The 22,485-nt window shown below is 58.7% G+C and overlaps 2 protein-coding genes across 2 annotated transcripts in view; one reads left to right on the top strand and one right to left on the bottom strand.

The window, feature by feature from the left end:
* Positions 1-12,927, top strand: part of PEX14 (peroxisomal biogenesis factor 14) — a 138,590-nt gene extending 125,663 nt beyond the window's left edge. The window contains exons 5-9 of the mRNA XM_082858349.1: positions 1,966-2,051; positions 5,345-5,447; positions 6,619-6,716; positions 9,967-10,058; positions 11,819-12,927. Of these exons, the coding sequence (XP_082714475.1) occupies positions 1,966-2,051; positions 5,345-5,447; positions 6,619-6,716; positions 9,967-10,058; positions 11,819-12,266 (827 nt within the window). The 3' untranslated portion in view covers positions 12,267-12,927. The remainder of the gene's footprint in view (positions 1-1,965; positions 2,052-5,344; positions 5,448-6,618; positions 6,717-9,966; positions 10,059-11,818) is intronic.
* An 8,391-nt stretch (positions 12,928-21,318) lies between these two features.
* CASZ1 (castor zinc finger 1) overlaps positions 21,319-22,485 on the bottom strand; it is a gene marked incomplete at its 3' end in the record, with an annotated part of 53,661 nt that continues 52,494 nt past the window's right edge. The window contains exon 19 of the mRNA XM_082832857.1: positions 21,319-22,427. Within this exon, the coding sequence (XP_082688983.1) occupies positions 21,319-22,427 (1,109 nt within the window). The remainder of the gene's footprint in view (positions 22,428-22,485) is intronic.

Here is a 22,485-nt window from a genome sequence, read left to right as displayed (position 1 = left end):
GGGAGTTGATCACAGTCTGTGCAGGAGACCCGGGCTGGGCCACATTGGGAAACTCACGTGGAATCCACAGGCGGGGCAGGGTCGGGTGGCCAGGGAGAGACACTCTTCCAGGCTCTCCCATCACCGTTGTCTCTGCCTCCTGAGAGCCCCCTTCAGCAGCTCAGGGAGGAGGGAGCGTCCGCCTCGCCCCCTTGGAGGTCTTTGCCACTTGGATCCCCGATCAGACTGCATGCCAGCAGCCCCTCCTCCCCATGTGCTCACATCCTGCCGAGGACTTTAAGAACCGCCCCTCTCCTGCTCTCCTTTGGTCATGAAGCGCCAGGACGTGGCCAGTACCTGCAGGCCCAGGGGAGGGGGACGGCTGGAGCCACAGGTGTCCGTCTCAGAGGAGATGAGGCGCCCGGCCGCGTGTGGAGTGTGGTGGCTCTTCCTCCCTCACCTTCTCTCTTAGATCCACTTCCAGATCCCAGATCCTTGTCGCAGCAGCGTGCCTCGGGTGGGTGCCTTCTGGGTCACTGTCCTGGCACCTGGTCTGAGTCCACAGACTGGTGGTGTCCTGCACCACTGATGGTTCTGGAAACAGTGACCCACGCACCACCACCACCCCCCGCCACCCCCTGTCCAGTGGCCGGTCCCTTGAGAGGAGGCAGCTGGGTGGCCTGAACGCGGCTGCTCCAGGTAGACGTTCCAGAAGGAGCTCGTGCTTTCCCGTGTGCCTGACAGAATCGCTGGGCGTCACATCAGATTATGGGCATGAAAGCACTTGTAAACAGTTCATGGGGAAGGTTATGAAGTAGAAAATTCTCCTCTCCCCCTCTAGAACTAGAAGTTCATTCAGGGCTTGGAGGGGACTCTGTGTTCCAAAGGGCCTGACCCTACATGAAGACCGGCTGCCTGTGTCCGGATCCCCTGAGACGGTCCGTCCTGGACTCAGTCCCTTTCGCCTTTGGAGGCCCCTTGCGGTAGCCTCTCCCTGCTTTCTTGCCTCTGCGGCCTCACACCTGTAGCTGCCCTCCGTGCTCCCTGATGTTGTTCTCCCAGAACACAGAGCCGTGACCACGTCACTCCCTGGTTCAGAGCCTTCAGTGACCCCGCTGCTTGTGAAACGATGGCCAGGTTCCTTGTATGCGCTCACCGCCAGGCCAGCCTTTCCCACCTTCCCCCCACCCCGCTCCCCCCACCACTCCCCTCTCTGCTCTTGCTGTCTCTTGGCCAGCAGTCGCCCCCTCACCCTGGGTGAAGCCCAGGGGCTCCCCCGTCTGCTTGAGCACAGGTCAGCCTCAGCCTTTGCACTTCCTTGTCCCCTGCCTGGAGCGTCGTGCCCGGGACCACACAGGTCTCGGCATCCTCCTCCACCGAGGCCCTGCCATCCACACTCTCTCCTGGTCCTGTTCGGTGTTCTCAATCGCTATCTGGAGCCGCCTCGTTCGGTCGTTGGTAGGCTGCCTCCTCTCCACCAGGCTCCATGTGAGAGCAGAACAGAACAGGGCAGGGGTCTCGCCACCACTGTAACCCGTGCCTACGGCACTGTCGTCCACCCTGTCAGGGCTTCATCAAGTTGAATAAACAGGTGATGCAGCCTTTGCCCTGCTCTGAGGTGGCTCCAGGCTCATGTAGGAGGGTGTGTGGGCATGTATTCGTGCACACCTAGGTGTGCTCATGGCAGCCTCACTGGATCCTTTATTCCTCGAAGTGGGGCCCGTGCCCTAGGTCTTCAGAACGCCTCTGCCGCCTGCCTCCCACCCTGGGCCTCAGCCCGCCTAGACACCAGCCCACGGCAGCTGCGCAGTCCAGGGGCCTGGGAGGAGGAGGGAGGTGCAGCCCGGCCGCATCCTGATGCTCACCCCCATCCGAGCACGAGACACACCCCCCGACTGAGATGAGGGGCCTGAATCCACGTGCTTTCCTGCCTCAGGGGGGACGCCAGTGCCTCTTCTCCTGACGTGCCTTTTCCCCTGACCTTAGGCCCTGCGGGTTCCCGGTGGAGAGATTACAGCGCCTTGGCCATCATCATGGCAGGGATAGCGTTTGGCTTTCACCAGCTCTACAAGGTAAGCTGCCCCTCCCTGCACCCCCTGGGCGCTGCCCTGAGCCCGGGGGCAGCAGTGGGCCTGCCTGCAGAGGCCGAGCGCCCTGATGATCTCGCTCGCTGAGGGGCGTCCAGGTCAAGTCCTGGTCCTGTTCCCACCCGGGTGGGTGCGCTTGGCAGGTTCAGACCCACCTCATCTGCTGGACTCGGCATCTCCCCTCCAAGTCCCTGTGCAGCAGGGACCCCGTCGATCAATGAGCCACATCAGGTACTTAGAACAGTGCTTGGCACTTACTGAGCAGGCCAGACCTTTTTGAGAGACAGAATGACGTGTGGTTAAGGGCATGAACGCTGGAGCCCAGCTGCCTGTGTTGCATCCTGGCTCTACCACTTGGCAGCTGTGTGACCGCAGGCTCAGCGGTTCTGTGTGTAACATGGGGACAATAGTATCTACCTTACGAGGCTGTTGTGATGCTGAAAGGAGTCACTGCTCCCCTGGGAAGTGCTCTGAGCCCAGAACACAGGAAGTGCTCTGCACGCTCTTGAGAATCTCAGTACGAACGTATCTACAGGATCTACCTTTTCCCCCTATGTATTGTGTTGGCATCCATGTAGACCTAGGGTTTTTCATGGACTACGTAGTCAACCCTCAGGATCCCAGAGTTCATTGCTTACAACGGAGCTGCAGGCAGGAAGTAACATTTACTTCCTTGATACCAGATACTAATCAGACACTAATTACCAGCTACTAACTTTGATTTGAAGCAAGTTGAGTCTTTTTTAGAAGATGCAGAGCCAGGGTAGGTCCCCAGAGACAAAAGGTAAAAGAGTGGCTGGAGGACTTACTCTCTGCTGGTCCTTTCCTTCTGAGGCCACCTGCGACTCCATCTCTGATTTGGAGATTTTTAAAAAAGAATCTGAATGACTATCCAGACTCATGTTGTAACTTTTTTTTTTTTTTTTTTTCGGTCACGCCACACAACTTGCTAGATCCTAGTTCCCCGACCAGGGATCAAACCTGTGCCCACTACAGTGGAAGCACGGAGTCCTAACCACTAGACCACCAGGGAAGTCCCCCCATGTTTAACTTTTAGCACATGAAACATGTTTCAACATTGTACTATGGGATTCTTAATTTTTCACTTAAGTGCAAAAGCTAATGACAGAGTTGTAGCAGAATATAATCTTTTCAGTGTAACATTTATTCTTGAAGTTGGGAACCTCCACATTAGAAATCCAGAAACAAGATGTTCTGGGTCCTGGGACTTCTCCCTCTGATGCCATTGTGTCCTGAAAGTCTATTTCCAACCACTGACTGCATACAGTCACCAGGAAGAAGAATATGCTAAGACAGGATTCTCACATCAATGTCCCAGCTCTACTAAGCAGTACCTGATAGTCACATGGCTGCCCTTGGACGGCCTATGATCTGGTGGAGACAGAAAGCATAGCTCCCCTTGGAGCAAAGCAGAGATATCATCAGTTGCTTCCACGAGGCTCTGATCTTTAGTCTCTGCTTTAAAAAAGAAGAGACATTGGGGCTTCCCTGGTGGTGCAGTGGTTGAGAGTCCGCCTGCCGATGCAGGGGACACGGGTTCGTGCCCCGGTCCGGGAAGATCCCACATGCCTCGGAGCGGCTGGGCCCGTGAGCCATAGCCGCCGCGTGTCCGGAGCCTGTGCTCCGCAACGGGAGAGGCCACAACAGTGAGAGGCCCACGTACCTAAAAAAAAAAAAAGAAGAAGAAGAGACATTGGAAGATTAGTCACGTTGGTGACAAGAGAATTTCAAAAACATCTGCTAAATTAAAAAACAAAAAGGAGAGGTAAGCTGTTATCTTGTTTTATAAATATGTAAAGATTTAGGCTGGGGTAGTGTATGTGTTCCTTTCCTCAGCCTTTTTCATCTTAGAAATGGAGTTTTTAGTCCATTACACGTGTAAGAATTTCTTGACTTTTATACTTTGGAAATTTTCAACCTGGAACGTAAGGCTCCATTTTATGAGTTTCGGCTCGGCTGTGGGTAATAACTCACACGATGGTTGAAAAGCACTTTGCAAAATAGAAAATGCTTCTATATGTATGCTAAATAGTGATCTTCACTTAGGAGCTGCTCTTGAAATGAGTTCTCTGACAGGCCCCTTGTGAGAGACCTCCTTTCCCTTCCCCAGTACAGAAGCCTTAATGGAGAAGTTGCCGTCTTTTCCTGTCTGGGGCCCGAATGGAGTAAGAACCAAAGTCTCTTTTGGTCACACCTGCCAGTTACTATACCTGCCAAGCTTGCACTCTGCCACCCCTGGTGCCACCCCAGTAAAGTTGGTGACTGGTCTCACGCTCCTAAGATGGGGGGCTCCACGTCCAGAGCTTTTGGAGTTTGGAGCCCATGTTCTTTCGTCCAGCTCTCCCAGCGGGCACCTTGCCGCCCACCTCTAACCCTTCACACTTCCAAGCAGGCAGTCAGTTACCAGCTGCGCCCCGTCTGCCTTCTTCCTGAATGTTCCGAGATTCTCAGAACATTCAAGATTGCCCTGCAGCATCAGCTTCCTTTTTCCCCCACGGTCAGTGTCTCCTGATTCTGCTCCTTGCTCCCCCTTCTGCCCCGTGTCTCAGTTCTGGGAGAGTCTGGCTGCATTTAACTCTTATCTGAAGGAAGCTTGTTCTGAGGATTCAAGGCTTTTCGAAGAAGAATGGGTGTGACCTCCTTAGGTAGCCTCGGAATACCCATATTATTATCCCCTCCTAGTGAAAGAGCCAAAGGTCCCACAAATCTATTGTGGATTTTGATCTTGTTTCTTGAATAATTTTTTTGTTTATTTTTACTTGTTTGTTTCCGAATGGAGAATTCATTCACGTGGTTCAAAATGTTAAAGGTTCAGAAAAGTGTACAGCAAACTTCCCTCCCACTCCCCCCTGGAAGCCACCAGTGGTATCACTTTCTTGTATAACCTTTTGCATTTTTATGATATACAACTTTTAAAGTAGAATTTTGAGTATTTTTGGACACTAGTATTGTATATAGCAACATTTAAAAATCTAAAAGAACCAAAAAGTGCTCCATCATAGTGGGTCAAATTGATTTTTTGTGTCCCTGTTCCCTGGTTCTGGTCCTGATTCAGACAGAGTTGTTTTTTGTTTTTTTTTTATGTGGTTGTAATCACAGCCTCATAATTTTCAGATGTCTTGTTCATTTACGGTGTTGGCGTAGGGTTTCCGAAACCCAGGGTTGATGGAGAGAAAGTTGGTCGGCAGAGTTTGAGAGACTGTTGAAGAGTATCCCAAGTACGTACCCATTCCTCATGTGCACCCTGCTTCTCGCAGAAATACCTGCTCCCCCTCATCATGGGCGGCCGGGAGGACAGGAAGCAACTGGAGAGGATGGAGGCGAGTCTCTCAGAGCTGAGTGGCAGCGTGGCACAGACAGGTAAAGATTAATGACTCCACCAAGTCACCCCTCAAAGCCTTCTCCGAGCAGCCCCTTCTTTGCCCCCTCCCCTCTCCCCTCCGTCTCCACTTTATGTGGTGACTTCATTTATCTGCTCTGAGAATCTGTTCACATTTGCAAATGAAGCCGCCGTCATTTCGGTTTAATTTGAAATTGCTTGTTTACTGTCGGCGCGGCCTCAATTAATTATGTTTTTACGGAAAGGCTCCCAACCTCAGAATATTAATAAGGGGAATAAAATGACAGCCTTTCTAAGGGCTGTAAAGTTCATTTTTAATTTCTGCTTCTATGAGGTTTTCAGGGGGGTTTTCAGCAATTTTCCCCCTTCCCTCTAAGAATCCAACACAGGGTCAAGAGAGGCTGTAATTACTGCGGCTCCAGGGACCCCGGCCACCTCCTCTGTCATCGACTCCACGGGGCTCACGTTCATTACCCGGTGCCCCAGTGATGGCCCAGATTAGCTGGGACCTGTCGCGCCAGAGGTGGTTTTCTCCTTTATAAACTTGTTTACTAGGTGGAGCCTCTGAATCTAAAAACTCTGGCAAACTAGAGAGCCGCCTGTCCCAGGCAGGAGTCTGTCCCTCGGGGGCATGTTTGTGAAGCCCTCGGAAACCCTCTGGAGCACGTGCCCTGCTGGCATGTCTCCTTGGAGGCTGACGGTGGGCCGGGAGCTCCAGCAGCCTCTGGGTTGGGTGGGGAGGATAGGAAGGAGCGGTAAGGAAATGGGATTTGCAGTTTGTAACCGCTCCGGGATGCTGTGGACTGAGATGTCTGTCTCCCAGGATTGGAGACTTGCCATGAGTTCTGTAGTGGCGTGGGGAGGCCCGGGAGATGGGGGATGCAGGCAGGATGGAAGTTGCAAGAGCCAAGCGAATCATAAACAGATATAATTAGAGGGGAGAGGTTTTGGACGGATATACTGTTGACCACGGACAACTGCACAATAGAAAGATAAAGTAGAAATACTAGAGGTTAGATACAGTGCAGGTAGATGCCCCAGAGTGCAGATGAATTATGTGGATTGCACGGGCCGGGGGCGGGGGGCGGGGGGAATGTCTGCAGATAAACTAGATGCAGCAGCTTATAGGTGTGTGGACAGAAGGAAGGATCTGTATCATTTAACAGAGATGCAACTGCTCTTTCCTCCCAGTGACTCAGTTACAGATGACTTTAGCCTCTGTCCAGGAGCTGCTGATTCAGCAGCAGCAGAAAGTCCAGGAGCTCGCCCACGAGCTGGCCACAGCCAAGGTACTTGTCCCTGACCCTCTGGTCCCTCTAGGTCCGGGTCTGCCCTGCACGGCTCTTCACTCCCGTCGTTTGTGCCCAGTTCACTGCATCCGCTGGGGTCTGATGTTGTCTCTTCTGACACCGGTGACCCTGCCCTTGTAGAGACAGGAGGCGGTCACCGTGCTGGTGGTGTGGCATTCAGTGACGGAGGCTGTCCTTTCTGTCTCCGTGTCACCTCCCAACAGGAGGGAGGAAAAGCAGCTCTGTGCCTGTGGCCCTCCCGTGGCAGCACATGCCCCAGATCTGGTGGTGGCCGGTGTCGACACAGGATGGTCTCCACCACAAGTTAGGTCAGAGGTCCTGGCGTTGCCAACAGCGATTGCAGGGAACAGGGTGGGAGGAGTGTACCCAGACCCTGGGCTGAAATGCTGCCGTGGGTGGGTTCTCCAAACCCAGGCCTCGGGATCCGGTAACCCCCAGAGGAGTGTAGACCCACCTGGGGTCGACTGAGGCGGCTTCCTTGCCTCACTTGGCACATCTGGAGCTGTCTTGGCAACATCAGACCCTAGGATCAGACCACCGGGGTTCAGGCTCTCCTGTGCCCCGTGCTACCTGTGTGACTGCAGACAAGCGACTTGCTGTTCCCTCGTCTGTAAGAAGGAGCTGTACCGCACCTCCCTCGTTGCCTGTCCCCACTGAGGACAGAGCCTGGCTCCCGTCAGCCCCAGGATGGCAGGCTTTGGGTCTGGGTTCTGTGCGTGTGTGACAAGGTGTTCCCGAGACAGACTGGGCCCGGGAGACAGTGGTCCAGTGGCTCCAGGGCGTCCACTGCCCTCCCCACTCCATCCAAGGCCTCCCGGGTTGCTTTCTGGCTGCTTCCACGCAGCCGTGCTGTAAAGGATCTCGCTCCGAGCAGCTCTCCCAGAGGAAGCCCCACCCCAGTGCGCGACTCCGTGTGAGCCGGCGCTCTTGTGAAGGGGGTCCCCGAGAATCCTCTCATGGGGTACCCCACCCACGGAGGCCAGTGGCCACCGCCAGCCACCGTGCACGCTCCCCACGGGCGGGCGGGCGGGCGGGCGGCCCATAAAGCAGCTGAGGAGGCAGTCACGGCCTGTGACCACCTCTCCTCCATTGTCTTTTAGAGCGGCAGCCTGCCAGTGGCCAGAAGCCTTTCCAGAAATTGGAAAACTGTTTTCAGACCTTAAGCATTAAGATTAAGACCACATGTTGCATTTTAGGAGGGGAGGGGGGCCCGGGGTAGCGTTTGGTGGTTGAGCGCCGCCTCTGAGGGTGTCTCGTGCTTGTTTTTCTGATGCCCCCGCGCCTGCCCCCAGCCCCTTTCATTCTCTGCTGTGCTGAAGCCGTGCTCACTGGTGTCTAAACCCATCTGTGTGAAGGCTTCGGTTACCCCATAAACCAAAGACTCAGAGCTGTGTTTTCTCAGCTGTAATGTAAGTTTTTATATCTGGCTTCCAAACCCCTACTGCAGCACTGTAAAAAATTAAAAAGAAGAGCATTCAGTAATTAAAAAACCTACATAAAACTGAAGGCTGGGAGTTTTCTACAACTGTTTTTTAGAGACTGGCTAAAAAGCCCCAGATGTCAGATTTTATTTCTAAATCCTGGCATCTGGCACCATATGCGTTTGGAAATTTGAGTCCTTTGTAGGCCGGTGAGTGGAAATTGCTCCCTTGTTAATGGGCTGCTATAGCTTTCAAGGTCTCAGAGAGGCCAGAGCAGTGGCTCCTGGGTCTGCGCTGTCTGGTGGTCTGGAGTGGGGACCCCAAGGGGATGTGTGTGAGGGCGGCCGAGCGCCTGTGTGCGCTTGTTCCGAGGCTGCCCGGGGTTTCTTTCCTGAGGCCTGCAGCCCCCGCGGGGGGCACTTCCCGCTGTGGAGCCGGGCTGGGGCTGCCGGCCGAGGCAGGACCCACAGCACCCCTCACCCCACCTTAGAGCCCCGCAGGCTGGTGGGAATGTGCGGGGCCCCTCCGCGCTGCCAGCCTGGGGCTCCCCGCACTCTCCTGAACTCAGGGCCCGGGTGTTCTGTGGCAGGCAGCGGGGGCCTTGTACCCGTAGGCAGAGGCCCGCGCACCCGAGGCCATCGCACCTGGGACTGGCCCGTAAACACTTCGCAGGCAGTTTGGCCGAGGCAGCTGCCATTTGGGGGACCTCCTCTCCATCTATCCCAGCAAGATTGCCAAAGAAAGGTGTGGTCGTTTGAAGCTTATATAGAAAACAGTGTCAGCGGGGAAGGTGTGCGGGGGAAGGGTGACGTTTGTCTGAGGTTCCTGTGGCTGCTTCCCCTGTGGGCCCTGCTCCGGGACATCTTCGTTCTCCCTGCTGAACCTTCAGGGTCGTCCTGAAGAGCAGCTGCAGATGGGCGGCCTGGCCCTCGACTCCTGGCTGTGCAGACAGTGGGGCCCAGTGCATGGCCTGACGTTACAGCTGCGTGGGGAAGGGTATCCTGGGCGAAGCCTGCCTTCTGGGCATGATTGAGAGTAGAGCTGGGGGATGGGCCAGGCAGGTGCTCAGGTGTCTCCCTTGACCCTTCAAGGTGGCTCCAGGTACCAGGCTCCTGGTACCTGTGGTTGAGGTGGCTGCCTGTCCCAGCCCCAGAGTTTCCGTGTGTGTGTGTGTGTGTGTGTGTGTGTGTGTGTGTGTGTGTGTGTGTGTGTGATCTCTCTCTGCAGGGAGAGGGACTTAGGTGGAGGGAGTAGTTGTTGTAGAGATGGAATTTATTTATCTTAATAGTTTTGTTTTAATGGAATGTTTCAAATACATCTGGAAATGGGGGGGCTGCACAGCAAGCCCACATGTTCTGGCTACACAGCTGCAGCCGCTGCCTCGGGCCGTCCTGCCATACCCCTACCCGCAGGTGATTTTGAAGCACATCCCAGACAGCATATCATTTCATACTTCAGACACTTCAGTGTGTATCTATAAAAGATAAGGGCTCTTTTGTTGTTGATGTTTTATTTTACATAACCAGGCTGCCACTATCACACCTGAATGCATGTCATGATTCCCTAATATAGTCAGCTATCCAGATAGACTTGTGGGAATGTTTGTTCTATGGGAGTCGTCACTTAAACAGAGATCCAGGCAGGCAGACCCCTGAATGGGCTGCAGCAGAACCGTACCGAGGGAGGTTCCTGGCTGGCATGCAGGACACGGAATCCCCCCGGGGTCCTCCTTGCCACCCCAGCAGTCTGAGCTTCAAGGGGTGGGAGGAGGTGCTGCTCTGATCTTCTGTCTCCTGTGTGACTTTCAGGCCACCACTTCCACCAACTGGATCCTGGAGTCCCAGAACATCAATGAACTCAAGTCGGAAATTAACTCCTTGAAAGGGCTTCTTTTAAATCGGTAGGAGCTGAAAAGGCACGGGCTTCTGTTCTGCTCTCTGACTTCGACTTGGGGGAGGGAGCTCTTGGGGCCCATCCAGCCGCCAGCCATTGAGGGCAAGGGAGGGACACGTCTCCCTGGGGGCCCCCTGTGCGTCCCACCCCAGATTGAGCTGCATGATTCAGGCATTGAGTTTGGGAATCTCTTGCACTGCCACCTTCCCTCCCCGGTTGGCCCCTCCCTCTCCACTCTAGGGGTGACAGCCTGTAGTGCCCACGAGTTTTGAGATACAGTCACTTGGTCCTGTCAAGACCCAGTCAAGGGCAGCTGGAGCCAGAAGCAGGGCCTTGAGCAGAGGAGAGAATCCCTACCCTCCAGATAGGGCCATCTCCTCCCCGTCCTCAGCCCTGGCTGGACCTCCCAGTGACAGCTTGGTCCCAGAGAAGGTCCCCCCCAGAGGACCAGGCCAGGGGTCTCTGTTCCTGCTCAGTTTGAAGAGCCCTATGATTCAAGGCAGAGGCAGACACAGTGCCCGCCTCCCCACTCCCCGGCTCTTGTGGTCTCACTCTGCTGTCCCTCCGCAGGGACAGCACCAACACAGCCCTGATAGGAGGGTGACCAGCTTGTCCAGGCTTGCCCGGGCCCGTCTTTTTTTAAAACTGAAAGTCCTGTGTCCTGGGCCGCCCCTCCTGCAGGGCGCCCTGGGGGTTAGTGGGGGCTGAGCGAGGCGGGGGCCTTCACTCCAGGTCAGTGATGGGGGCTGGCAGCGTCTCGTGGTCCCAACCAGAGGACCCAGTTCTCCAAGCCACCCACTTCCAGGCTGTCTGTGGGGAAAAGAGCGTGGCCTTAAGAGAGGTACGGCTGAGCTCGGGGCACCAGAGGGCTGTCTGCTGGGGACATGGTGAACGCCGAGGCCCCGACTGTGTGCTCCGCGTAGCAGGGTCTGAGGTGGAAGGGCTGTCCTGGGCCAGAGCTGGTGGTCTGGTGGGCAGCCCAGGAGGCGGCAGGCCTTTGTCCTCCCAGCTCAGGCAGGGGTGATCCCGCCTGTCCTCGAGCTTGATTTCCAAGCCCTTGCCAAGCGGACCTGACTTCCCAGGTCTGGGCTGGGCTGGCTGCTGGCCCAGGACCCAGGGCAGGGATGCAGGAGTGGGAGGGAGAACTGGCTCTTCTGTCAAGTGTTGAGCTCGGAGGTTTTCTAGAAAAGTGCTAGGTCACCAGCATTACCCTTCTGGTTCTGATGTCTCTGACCCCGAGACCAGTGGCCAGGCTCTCCTCCACCCCCTGCCTTTGCCCAGGCCACAGGCAAGTGAGAGTGGAGGCCCAGGGGCCTTGGCTTCCCAGGCTTCTGGCTCCCCACTGTTGCTCGCTGCCCCTCCCAGGGCTGGAGGCTGGGACAGTGCTGTAAGGGCGGGAGGGAACGGGCGCCAGGGGGTGGCAGGGCCCCCAGAGCCAAGTGTCCAGCAGCTGCCAGGGAGAGCGGGCCTGGCCCCAGGCAGAGGGGACCCCAGGAGGCACCCTGAGTGGACCAGGGGCTCTGCAGGCAGCCCCGGTGCCTCTGGCTTCCGTCTCAGCCGCTCCCACCTCAACGGGCCAAGAGGCCTTATTTCCAGTGGAGGGGGAGGGGGGGAGGGGGGAGTGGGCGGCGGAGCTCCAGCCTGTCCCCTGGCCCTGTCCCCTGCTCAGTGGCGCTGGGGTGGCTGCTCAGCCTCTGTGAGCACTCTGGGTCGGGAGGGTGCGGCTCTTCTGAGGGTGACCCTGCCGTCTTCTCCTTCCTCGGCCAGGAGGCAGTTCCCCCCTTCCCCGTCGGCCCCGAAGATCCCCTCCTGGCAGATCCCGGTCAAGTCCCCGTCACCCTCCAGCCCCGCGGCCGTGAACCACCACAGCAGCAGTGACATCTCGCCCGTCAGCAACGAGTCCACGTCGTCCTCGCCCGTGAAGGAGGGCCACAGCCCTGAGGGCTCCACGGCCACGTACCACCTGCTGGGCCCCCAGGAGGAGGGCGAGGGGGTGGTGGACGTCAAGGGCCAGGTGAGGATGGAGGTGCAGGGCGAGGAGGAGAAGAGGGGGGACGAGGACGACGAGGAGGACGAGGACGTGAGCCGCGTGGACGAGGAGGACCGCCTGGGGGTGCAGAGGGAGGACCGCCGGGGTGGGGACGGGCAGATCAACGAGCAGGTGGAGAAGCTGCGGCGGCCCGAGGGCGCCAGCAACGAAAGCGAACGGGACTAGGTGGCCGGGGTCCTGGTCCAGGTGCAGGACGTGGCCTTGAGCCGGGCGGGGGCAGGGCTTCCGCAGCCTCGCCGGCCTGGGCGGCGTGAGGGCCGAAGCGTGTCCACCCCGCCCACCGCAGACAGACAGGCCTCTGACCTTGTTCTCATGTCGGGCCGAGGGCTCCGAACTCTCTGGGCGCAAGCCCCCCCAGCCCCCTCCCAGGCAGACGTCCCATCCAGGGGTGTCTGCTGGGTGTCTTAGCCAACCTAACGCCGTGCATGACAAGAGGTAGTTTTATTACCTGACTCCTGACCCTCTGGAGGAGGAGCCGCGGGGCCTGGCGTCTGCCGTCCCTTCCCTCCGCCCCGGCTCCCTCACTGCTTCTCACCAGTGACCAAGGGGGCCGCACTCTCGTGATCCCCAAAGCAATGGCCCTGCGCTTCCCTCTGGGCGGGGCCTCCCAGGCCCCCCCAGGCCCCCCAGCCAGTCCCTGCCCAGACGATGCCAACCTTGTGTGCCCGTCGCAGCTGCAGCCTGGTCGTCCGCCACCCACGACATCACGCTGCTCCCGACCGTTCGCTTGCCGCATCGTGGCTCAGCTACTGCAGTGGTGAGATGTGGTCCCACCTCCACTAGGAGCCAGGCACAGGGTCTTCCTGTCTGTCCCCTGCCCCGCCCTGCCCCCCAAACACGTGTTCTTTTGTGTGATCAGGTATAGGTTTCAGAATATAAGATACGACTGTACATAATTGTAATAAATATGAGTTGCCACTATTTAATTCCTGCCTGTGGCTTCCTGTCTGCTCACGGCACCCCGTGCCCAGGGGTGGATCTTGGCCAAGGCCGCGCCAGGTGGGCCCAGGGAGGGGCCGCGGGGGCGGCGCCCGGCAGCCCTGCGGTGGGCCTGATGGGGGCAGCCCCTGCTTCCCTCGGCCAGTCTCTCCCCTAAGGCAGGTGTCGCAGCCGCTCACCCACAGCTGGAGGGTCTCATCCTCGGTCCCGAGTGGCTGCCGGAGGGCGACGTTCTGATGCAGGAGGAAGGGACCTCACGCTACTGTATATAGACCTGGTGTGGAGTGTGATGAGCTCACCTTCCTTAAATGGATGCATGTGCTCCCAGGAGAGTGTGTCTCGTTCCCTCGTCCTCCCCCGTCTCGTCTCCCTCTCACCCTCCCTGTCTCCCTTTACCCTTCACACAGCATTTAGCTAAACCCAGAAAAACAGCACGGGACGCTCCTTCCCGGGAGCACTCGGCTCCCTCGAGCCCCCAGTGCTGTGGCCCAGTGTGCGGGGGTCAGAGGGCCTGGTCCTGTCCAGTGCCTCGTGTAGACACGGGCTTTGGAGACAAAGTGCAGGCACCCCGGCCGCCGCGGAGGTGGAGCTGCAGCGGGTATGTACCCTCCGGGGAGGCCTCGGCCTCCTGACCGCAGCGCTGGCCTCCCACCCGCCTGGCCCTGGGGAGGGAGGAAGCTGCTGGCCGAGGGTGAGAGACTTGGCATGGGGGCTGTTTTGTCTCAGAAAACATTTCCCCTCCTGCCCAGGCCCCTTTTTTGGGCTCCCATGGTAAACTCCTTCCTGGCTCTCAGGCGGGGGCCCTCGCCCTGACACTCTGAGTATCCGGCCCTCCAGCCTGGTTTCCCACGTTTTGTCTTTGATGCTCATAACCTCACGTGATGTCCTGGCTCATGCTCCCTAGGGACAAGCAGAGACCCCCACACACACCCTGCCGTTAAGTCACCTCTGCCTCTTGCCATCCCCGAAGAAGCCAGGTTTCTCCGTCCCCAGGGGCTCCCAGCCTGGTCTGGACGAGGGGCCCAGCGCCCGGGAGCCAGGCAGGCAGACGGACCTGGGATGACAGGCAGAGAGAGGGCTGGTGGCTCGGTTGGAAGCACCCCTGGGCCTCGGGGGCCGGAGACGGGGTTTCCCCGCTCTGCCCTCCTCGGGGAATGGAAGCCTGGGTCCCGCGTGGGCCGTCTCAGGGTGTCCCCCTCTACTTGGTGACTGTTTCTCGTGGCCTCTAACTTTGCAGAGGTCCCTCCTGCAGTGGGACCAGACCGGGGCCGGGGCTGGGGGTGGGGGAAGGGGGGCAGAGGGCAGATAGCCTGGGACGGAGATGCAGCCAGAGCTGCTAGTGCAGGGCAGCGGGCACTCGGGGGACCTTGTGGGGTATGTCTTCCCCAACCTGGGGGGTCGGTTGTCTCGCAGGTCCCCGGACTCACTGCGGGAGAAAGGGATGAAAACCTGGGCCCGGGGGGCCTTTTGCCCTGCGGGTCCTGAGCGCCCGATTTCAGCTTTTGAGGACAGAGAGTTTGGCGTGATTCCAGGGAGGGAAAAACCCCTCCCCAAACGGCGTGAGTGCTGCCTAATAAAGGCAGCTGCTGGACGGAGGGAAAACAGCCCTTTGAAAAAAAAAGCCTTTCATTAGAAAAATAATGCATTTCATCCAAATAAGGTAAAAATATTTGGAATGGGGCAGAAGTGAGCAGCAGGCAGCGCCTGTCAGGCCCTTTCTGGAAGGGGGAAGATTATTAAACTCAATTACAAAGTATTTTTGTAAAGTGTCTTTAAGAAAGAACTCGCCCAGCGCTCAGAGCCTGCAGGACGGCCCTCCGGCCCCCGAGGGCTCCCAGCTGGCCCCGGGAGGTCCGCGGGCTCTGCCTTGGGCAGGGCCCTCCCTCCGGCAGCCCCAGCTGCCCTGCTCTAAGCGACGCCCCGGAGTGCAGCGGGCGAGGCTGCTGCTCTACCTGCACAGCCGGGTCGGCCTCCTTCTGCAGGAGCCGGGTGGTCGGTGTCCTGGGACACCCTGGCGGGGAAGGGCAGCGTTGTGGGTCGGGGGAAAGGGTTGCTGAGTTTGTAAATGGTCTCTTTTTTCATACCGTGGGCGCACATATCAGCTGTTTAAAACATCCAGTCGCTATTGAAGGGGCTAGAGGATACAGAATTCCTCTCCCACCTCCACTCGGTTCACAGGTGTGCACACGTCGTCTCTCTCTTTTAATAAAAACGGGAAGTTCCTCTTCAGTGTTGTGTGACTTGCCTGTCTCACTGAAAGTAAAGCGTGTGTCCTCGGGGGGCTCACCAGGTGGGAGGAGAGGGGTTCTCTAGGAGGCGCCTCTCCTGGCCTCCCCCTGTGCTCAGCCAGGACAGCGAGGTGCCGGTTCTCGGCCTGGCCCAGGACCTCCCTCTCTTCTGGTGACTGTCCCTTCCTGCCCCAGGCTCAGGTTCTACCCCAGCCTCACCCCGCCTCACACCGCCCCTGCCCCAGACCCAGACCGGTTCTGCCCGAGGTGGAGGGAGAGCCGGCAGGAGACTGGCCGACAACCTGATTCTCAGGACTTTACTTAATCCTTAGTGTTTCTTCGTCTGTTTGCTTAAAGTTGCTTCTGCCAAGGCACCCAGAGAAGAGGGTCAGAGTCTCCACACAAAGCAGGCAAGGAGACGCCAGTGAAACCCCAAAGGTTGCCGTGGCTCCAGCTCACCTGAGGGTGGACCCAGTCCTGGCTGACCCCTCCCTGCCCGGACACCTCCCTGGCCCCTGCTCCTTCAGGCTGCACAGGTGTTTCCCACCCCGGGGATTGGCCACCCCCCGCCAGGGACAGACACCTCCAGGGTGCCCGCGGTGCTGGTGGGTGACTGCCATGTTCTCCACTGAGAGCTGGCACGTCCTTACCCCCCCACCCCCCCACCCCCCCACCTCCCGCTCCCCAGCCCCGCCCTGGGCTCCAGGCACGCGCTCTAACTCAGAGGAGTTTAAATCTCCAGCCGTGTGTCGTGTGTCGTGTCGGGCGCTTTTCCCTGAATGGTGAACAAACCTTAATAGTTTACTTGCATCAAGCACTTTAAAGCTCACACTGCTCTGGAATAGGAGATGAGATTTTATTATCACTTCATGAGGACACCTGCAGCCTTTCCTTGCCCAACAGATCCTGGGAGGATCTTCTTTATAGTGAAGGGGTCACATTTTAAAACACATCTTGGAAACTCAGGTGCCCAGCCCTCCACGTCCCGGCCCAGCAGCTCTGGGAGGATGTTTCCAAGGGCATTAGTTCCAGGGCGCCCTGTAGATCCAGGGTGTGGCAGCCAGGCCTCAGGGAGGCTCTGGGCAGGGCCTTGGGGCCCTTTGATGGGGAAAAAGCCTTGGACTCTCCGAGGTCCCGGTGTCTCCCCCGACTGGCGTGGGTGCAGGGCTCACAGGAAGAGAAGCCGCTGGGTCTGGCCCTGCACTGGCTGTGCACCCCTAGGAGGCGCTTCCTGTCTGCCCCCATGCAGAGGGTGGGGCGGCTCCTCCCGGCGAGGGTGGCACAGGTCTGGCCCTGTTCAATCCCAGCAAGGTCCCCAGGACTCCAGCTGGTCCGAGGGGCCCTGCTTCCTGGAGGCCTTCCTGGGGGCAGCAGCACTTCCACTACCCCTGTGCCCTGGGCCAAGGCCGCCTCTCATGGAGGCGAGCAGATCGACAGGCTGTCTGTGCCCCGGGTGACGGGACATGCGGGCCACGCCCCCCGGAGGGCACTGCCCTGGTGCGGTGGGTCCAGGTGGGTTGTGAATGCCGAGGCCCAACTCCCTTGGGTGACTCAGCTGCTGGTAGCACCCAAGCCGGACCAGGTGTGTGGGAGGTGGGCAGGCGACTGAGCTCAGCGCAAGCCTGTGCGCCGATTCGGGCTCTTTCCAGGTTGCCAAACTCTTGAATTTGCCCCAGTTGGGGTGTAGGAGCATCACACCACCACAGCTAATTAAATTCCGGAGTGAAACATGTTGTACCGCGATTCCTACCAAGCCCAACGAGCCACAGGGAGCAAGCACGGTGCGGCCTGGGCCCACTCCGCACCCCCGGGGTGGGGCACGCCGCCGCTGCGGGCCCCGCCCTCCCGGGGTCGCAGTGGGCTCCAGGTGCACGGTCTCAGTGGGCAGTGCCTGGGACTGAGAGCTACGCGCTGGCCTGCGCGCGGCGTGCTTACATGTCACAGGCCCTCATCTCCCTGAGGCTCGACTGAGGGCTGCCCTGAGACCCAGCGCCCCCTTCCCTGGAACCCGTCCTGTCCTGAGCTGAGCCTGGAAGCTGGCCCTGCCCTCAGCTAAGCTGGGCCTCTTGTTTACCAGGTATGGGTCTGCTGAGGTCCATCTGGCCCCAGAAGGCCTGGGGGCCACTGGGAAGGGGACAGTCCTGGGGGTCTCCCCGGCCCTGCAGCAGTGCCCAGAGGGAGCCCTGTGTTAGCACCACCCAGCCAGCCAGCGGCGGAGGGCTGCGCTCTGGGCCTGGCTCCCTGCCTCCCCTCAGGCCCTGCGGGAGGGCCTGGGAAGCTCCAGTAATGGTTTTAATTTGTTGAACTTGTGTTTTATCCCATAAATTAGTCACTGTTTTATTTAACAGAATCGAGATATCCACAAACAATAGGCGAGTTCCAACTTGAACATTTTAATGAGACAGAAAAAAGTATATATGTTCCCGTCTGTTACAAACGTATTTATGTAAATAGCCTGTGGGCTGCGTGCCAGGAGGAAAAAAGAAAGGGAAGGGCCCTCTGTGCTGGGGGGGCCTGGGTTAGAAAAGAGGCTTTTGTGGTGGAAATGACATTGAGCAGGGCCCCAGGGAGCAGTGCAGCCCCTGCACCCGCTCACGCCCCCTGCTGTCCCGGCGGTGACACCTGGGGCGCCGCTGGTGGGACTTCACCTCCCCAGCCCCCCGGTCCCTCCCCAGGAAAAAGGGGTGTGCTCCTTGCAAGGATGTGACATCCAGTGAGATGCTCCGCGAGGCGGTGGAGCGTGCAGGGCCCAGCGCACACATCTCCTCCCCAGGGCCCTGGGCCACCTGGCCACCTGGAAGGAGGTTAGCTCAGGGCAAGGCTGGCAAGCTGGCACAGATGAGGAGGTTTACTGAGGAGGGCGTCACCATCTAGAAGTGTCAGGGCAGATGTGCGGCCTGCACTCTGGACGGGGCCTGGCCGTAGTGCTCGAGCCACCCATGCTTCTGAGGGAGCCCCAGCCGTGGTGCCACCGGGCTCGGCAACTCAGGCAGGCCGGGGGCTGGTGGCTACGGACCCAGGAATTGGCCCCCGCTGGCTCTGCCCCTGCGTGCTCCGGGCAGGAGCCGAGCCAGCATCCGGATTGGATCCGGGTACGCGCCGTTCCCAGCCCGGGCAGGTCCCTGCAGGAAGGAGGAAGGAGCCGAGGGAGGAGGCAGAGGGATGACCCTTGCCAAACGCCTGCCCAGTAGCCCTGGCTGCGCCGGGAGAGAGCCGGCCAGGCTGGGGGCCTCTGGAGCTCTTGCCGGAGGCCTGAGGCGTCTGTGCCAGGCGGCTCCTGAGCCTCTGTGGGGCCTTCAGGCGGGGCTGAGGCGGGAGGCCGGGCGGGGCCCAAGCCCCCCACCATCTGTCCAGGAGGACGTGGCCCCCTCCCAGGGGTGAGCCCGTCTGCCCCCTTCCCTGCCAGGGCTGAAGGGTGACCGACACTCTCCCTGCCTTGGCACATGGAGCCCGGCTGGCCATGGTGGCCCTGCCACCCTGCACAGCTGGGTCCCCGCCAGCCGCTCAGGACTGACTTTAAAAATAAAAGATAACTTGATAGATTTTTTTTCCAGTTTTTATTGAGTGAAAATGTCAAACCTTGCATCAGTCATGCAAAAAAAAAAAAAATCAAATAAATAAAACACATATATTAAATTTCTAATAGCACTAAATTCAAGTGGAAAAATATTCAGTTCTTAATAACCAGGTGCCGAGGAGACCAGATTCAAGTAATCAGAGCACACGCTGTTCAGTTCGGTTTTCACGTTCTGCGTTTTCGTCTCAAAACCTCTCTATATATCTCTATATATCTATATATGTATATACATATAGATATATACACACATATGTGCATACATATTATTTTATATTTATATATATACACATACATAGTTATAAAACATTAAAAAGAGCATTGGTGGATCAAGCATTGTTTTCCCCACAGAAAGAAAATAAAACAAAAATTACACATTAAAATTCAAAATGAGCTAGCAATGGCTTATAGTCCTAGTGTGCAATATGAAGGTTACAAAAGGCTAGACTTCGCACTGTCGGCATCTTCTTTTTTTCTTTTTTCTTTTTTTTTTTTTTGTTTGATTTTTGCTACATTGAAAAAAAAAATTTTTTTTTTTCCTTTACAAAACTCCTTCCACAGACTCCCCGGTTCTGTGGTCGGGCACAAAGTCTGGGCGAATGCTCAGCAGCAGCACGTGGTGCCCACAGAATTCAGGAGGCTCTGGTAGGGGCTGTTCTAGAAAACCATTTGTTTCCTGTTGAATCAGGTACACTCCTTCCGACCACTCCTCCCTCCTGCTCCCTCTCCAGTTCAGATGGTCCTGGCTTTCTGGCTGTGGGCAGCCAAGAGGACAAAAAAAAAAAAAAAAAAGAAAAAAAAAAAGAAAAAAGAAAGAAAGAAAAAAAAAGTAAACCACTGCCCCCTGCAGCTGGTCAGGCTCCCCTTGGAGACCTCTGGGGAGGAGGCTCTGGGTGACGGCCCCTCCCCCAGGCTGGGCCTCGCGCTCTCCCTGTGGCCATGTCACAGGGCCCAACCTGAGACAGGGCTGGTGGCCCGGCCTGGAGTGAAGATGCACAGGAGCGGCCTTGGGCAGCCTGCCCTCCGTCCCTGTCGCCCTCAGAGCCATTGGCCGGGCACGTACCTGCCAGGTGGGCCCCGCTGGCTCTGGGCTCGGTGAGCTCATTGCTGAGGGAGGGTGGCAGGGGTGGGGGGCTGGGATTTGCAAAAGGAACCAAATCCGGGTGGGTTGCACCAGCAAAGAAGTATCCCAAAGAAATTAATAAACTGGGAAGAAAAAAGCCCTATAAAGCCACACGCATAACCAATAGAGAAAAACTCAAATGTTAAATTAACTACAAACTTGTATCAGTAATAACAGTCCTTTTTTCTTGTCTCTACGAAATTCAAGTTAAAAGTTGGAATCACGCAGCTCCCATCAGTGCTAGTGTAAAGACGGACAGCCTCAAACTGGTAAGGCCTCTAAACGCTAAACAAAACCCCACGTGAGCAATTGCACTCGGGTTCCAACCTCAGGGCTGGTCCGGAGGCGGTCTGCGCTCTAGCCGCCCGCCTGCTTTTTTTTTTCTTCTTTTGTTCTATGCAGAATAATAACCTTTACAGGAAAAATACTGTACAACTTTCTCGTATTTTTTTCCATGTTGACTATTAAAGCCCCAAACAGTCGCATCCTTCCTGTTCTCACCACCTGGGTGGCAGAGACGCTCTGCGGGCCCAGCAGCCCAGCACCAGCGAGCAGACGCACCCCTTCCCAGGCCCCAGCCCTCGGGACGGACACCCCGACCAGGCCCCGCGCTGGGGGCAGAGTGATCCGGAGCTCCCCGCTCTGCCGAGTCCAGGAGGTTCCCTCCGCGGTCCCTGTAGTGTCGCCCGCCGGACGCCTCCTGCCCCGCCCTCCCCCAGGACCGGGAGGGAGGGTCTTAGCTGCACGAATGGGAGGCCCTGCCAGGTGCCACAGGTGCCGGCCCGCCTCCGGTGGTGAGGGGCGGGGGTCGCGGCGACCCCCGGCGCCCGTCCCAGCCCTGAGCAATGAGGAATCCCACCGGCGTGCTCGGGGGGCCCGGGGTCCGGCGCGGGGAGGGCGCGTGGGGCAGCCGCCCGGGGTCGCTGCCCTCCTCGCCCTCCGGGCCTCCTGCCCCTCGTTCCCACCCCGGACAAGAGCACCTTCTATTTCCCTGAAGAAGATCCCCGAACTGCGGCTGAGGAGGGTCCCGGGCAGCCTCTGTCCTTCCGGCCGCCCAGCTGCCGCGCGGGCGGGGCGGGCGGGCGTGGGGGCAGCCCCGGAGCACCAGAGGGAGGCCCCCGCCTCTGTCCTGAGACGGACTCGGGGTCCGGAAGCACCGGCGGGGCGGCCCCGGGCCCGGAGCGCCTCTCGACGCCGGGGCGCGGCGAACACCTAGCTCTGTACAAGGGAAGCTTTACATATAAATACCGTTTCTTACAAAATTGATAATAATAATAACAACAATAGAATAAAGCGGCAAGATCCCGAGGGCGCCGGGCGCGGCCGGCCCCCCACGCGCCACGGGCCCCGCGGCTACGGGGAGGCGGCGGCGGCAGGCGTGGGGCCGGGGGCCGCGGGAGCGCCGAGGGCCGCCAGCTCCAGGCTCCGCGACCCCGGCCCCGCCGCCGCCGCCTCGGAGAGCGACTCCTCCGAGTCGGTGCGCAGGTCCTCGTCGTCGTCGTCGTCCTCGTCGTCGTCCTCGTCGTCCTCGTCGTCGTCGTCCTCGTCGTCGTCCGCCTCCTCCTCGTTCAGCTCCAGCTCCTCCTCGTCGTCCTCCTGCGACGACTCGCCGGCCGCGGGGCCGGGCGCAGCGGGGCCGGCGCGGGGCCCGGGGGCGTCGGGCGGGCGGGGGTCGCCCGCGTCGTCCGGACCCCGCCCCGGGCCGGGCAGGAAGAGCAGGGCGGCGGCGGGCTCGGCGCCGGGCGGGGGCGCGCAGTCCAGGCTGGCGGCCAGGCCGGGCGCGGGGCCCTCGGCGCCGGGGGAGGCGGCGGCGGGCGGCTCGCCGCGCTCCTGCTTCTCGTGCTTGCGCTTGTGCGAGTCCATCTGCGACATGCCCACGACCGTGTGGCGGCAGCCGGGGTAGGTGCAGTGGAAGTGCGAGCACTTGAGCTTGTACTTGCAGTCGGCCACGGCGCAGTCGGCGCTCGAGCTGAACTGGCAGAAGCCCGCCGCGCTGATCACGTCCTGCTTGCCGTGGTGCTTGCGGTGCGCCGTGACCTTGGTGCTGTCGGTGCAGCGGAAGCGACAGCGCAGGCAGTGGAAGTGCGTGCTGGTGCCCGAGAAAGGGCAGTCGGCGAAGTGGCAGCTGAGCGATGCCTTGAAGCGCTTGAAGTCGTCCAGCACGAGGTTGTCCACGCGGTCGTGGTGCTGCGCGTGCTTGTACATGTGCGTGCGGCCGCAGAACTTGTAGCCGCAGTTCTCGCGCGTGCAGTGGTAGTGGGTGACCTTGAGCGAGAACTGGCAGGCCGCGTCCTTGCAGTCCTCGTAGAGGTCGAAGCGCCGGAAGCCCTCCAGCATCATGCCCTCGTCCAGCATCTTGCGCGAGGAGGCCGTCTTGCGCCGCTTGCCGAACGGCGACATGTCCTCAATGATCCAGAAGCGCTTTTTGGCCCCGGAGGCTGTCGGCATGGAGATGGTGTTCCCTGGGGAGGGGGGCTTGGTCAGCGCCCACGTGCACATCCTACCCAGGATTACACCCAC

This window comes from Leucopleurus acutus (assembly GCF_964270905.1).
Source record: "Leucopleurus acutus genome assembly, chromosome: 2".
NCBI lineage: Eukaryota > Metazoa > Chordata > Mammalia > Artiodactyla > Delphinidae > Leucopleurus > Leucopleurus acutus.
Note: the sequence above shows the minus strand (reverse complement) of the source record. Positions and strands in the feature narration are given on the sequence as shown.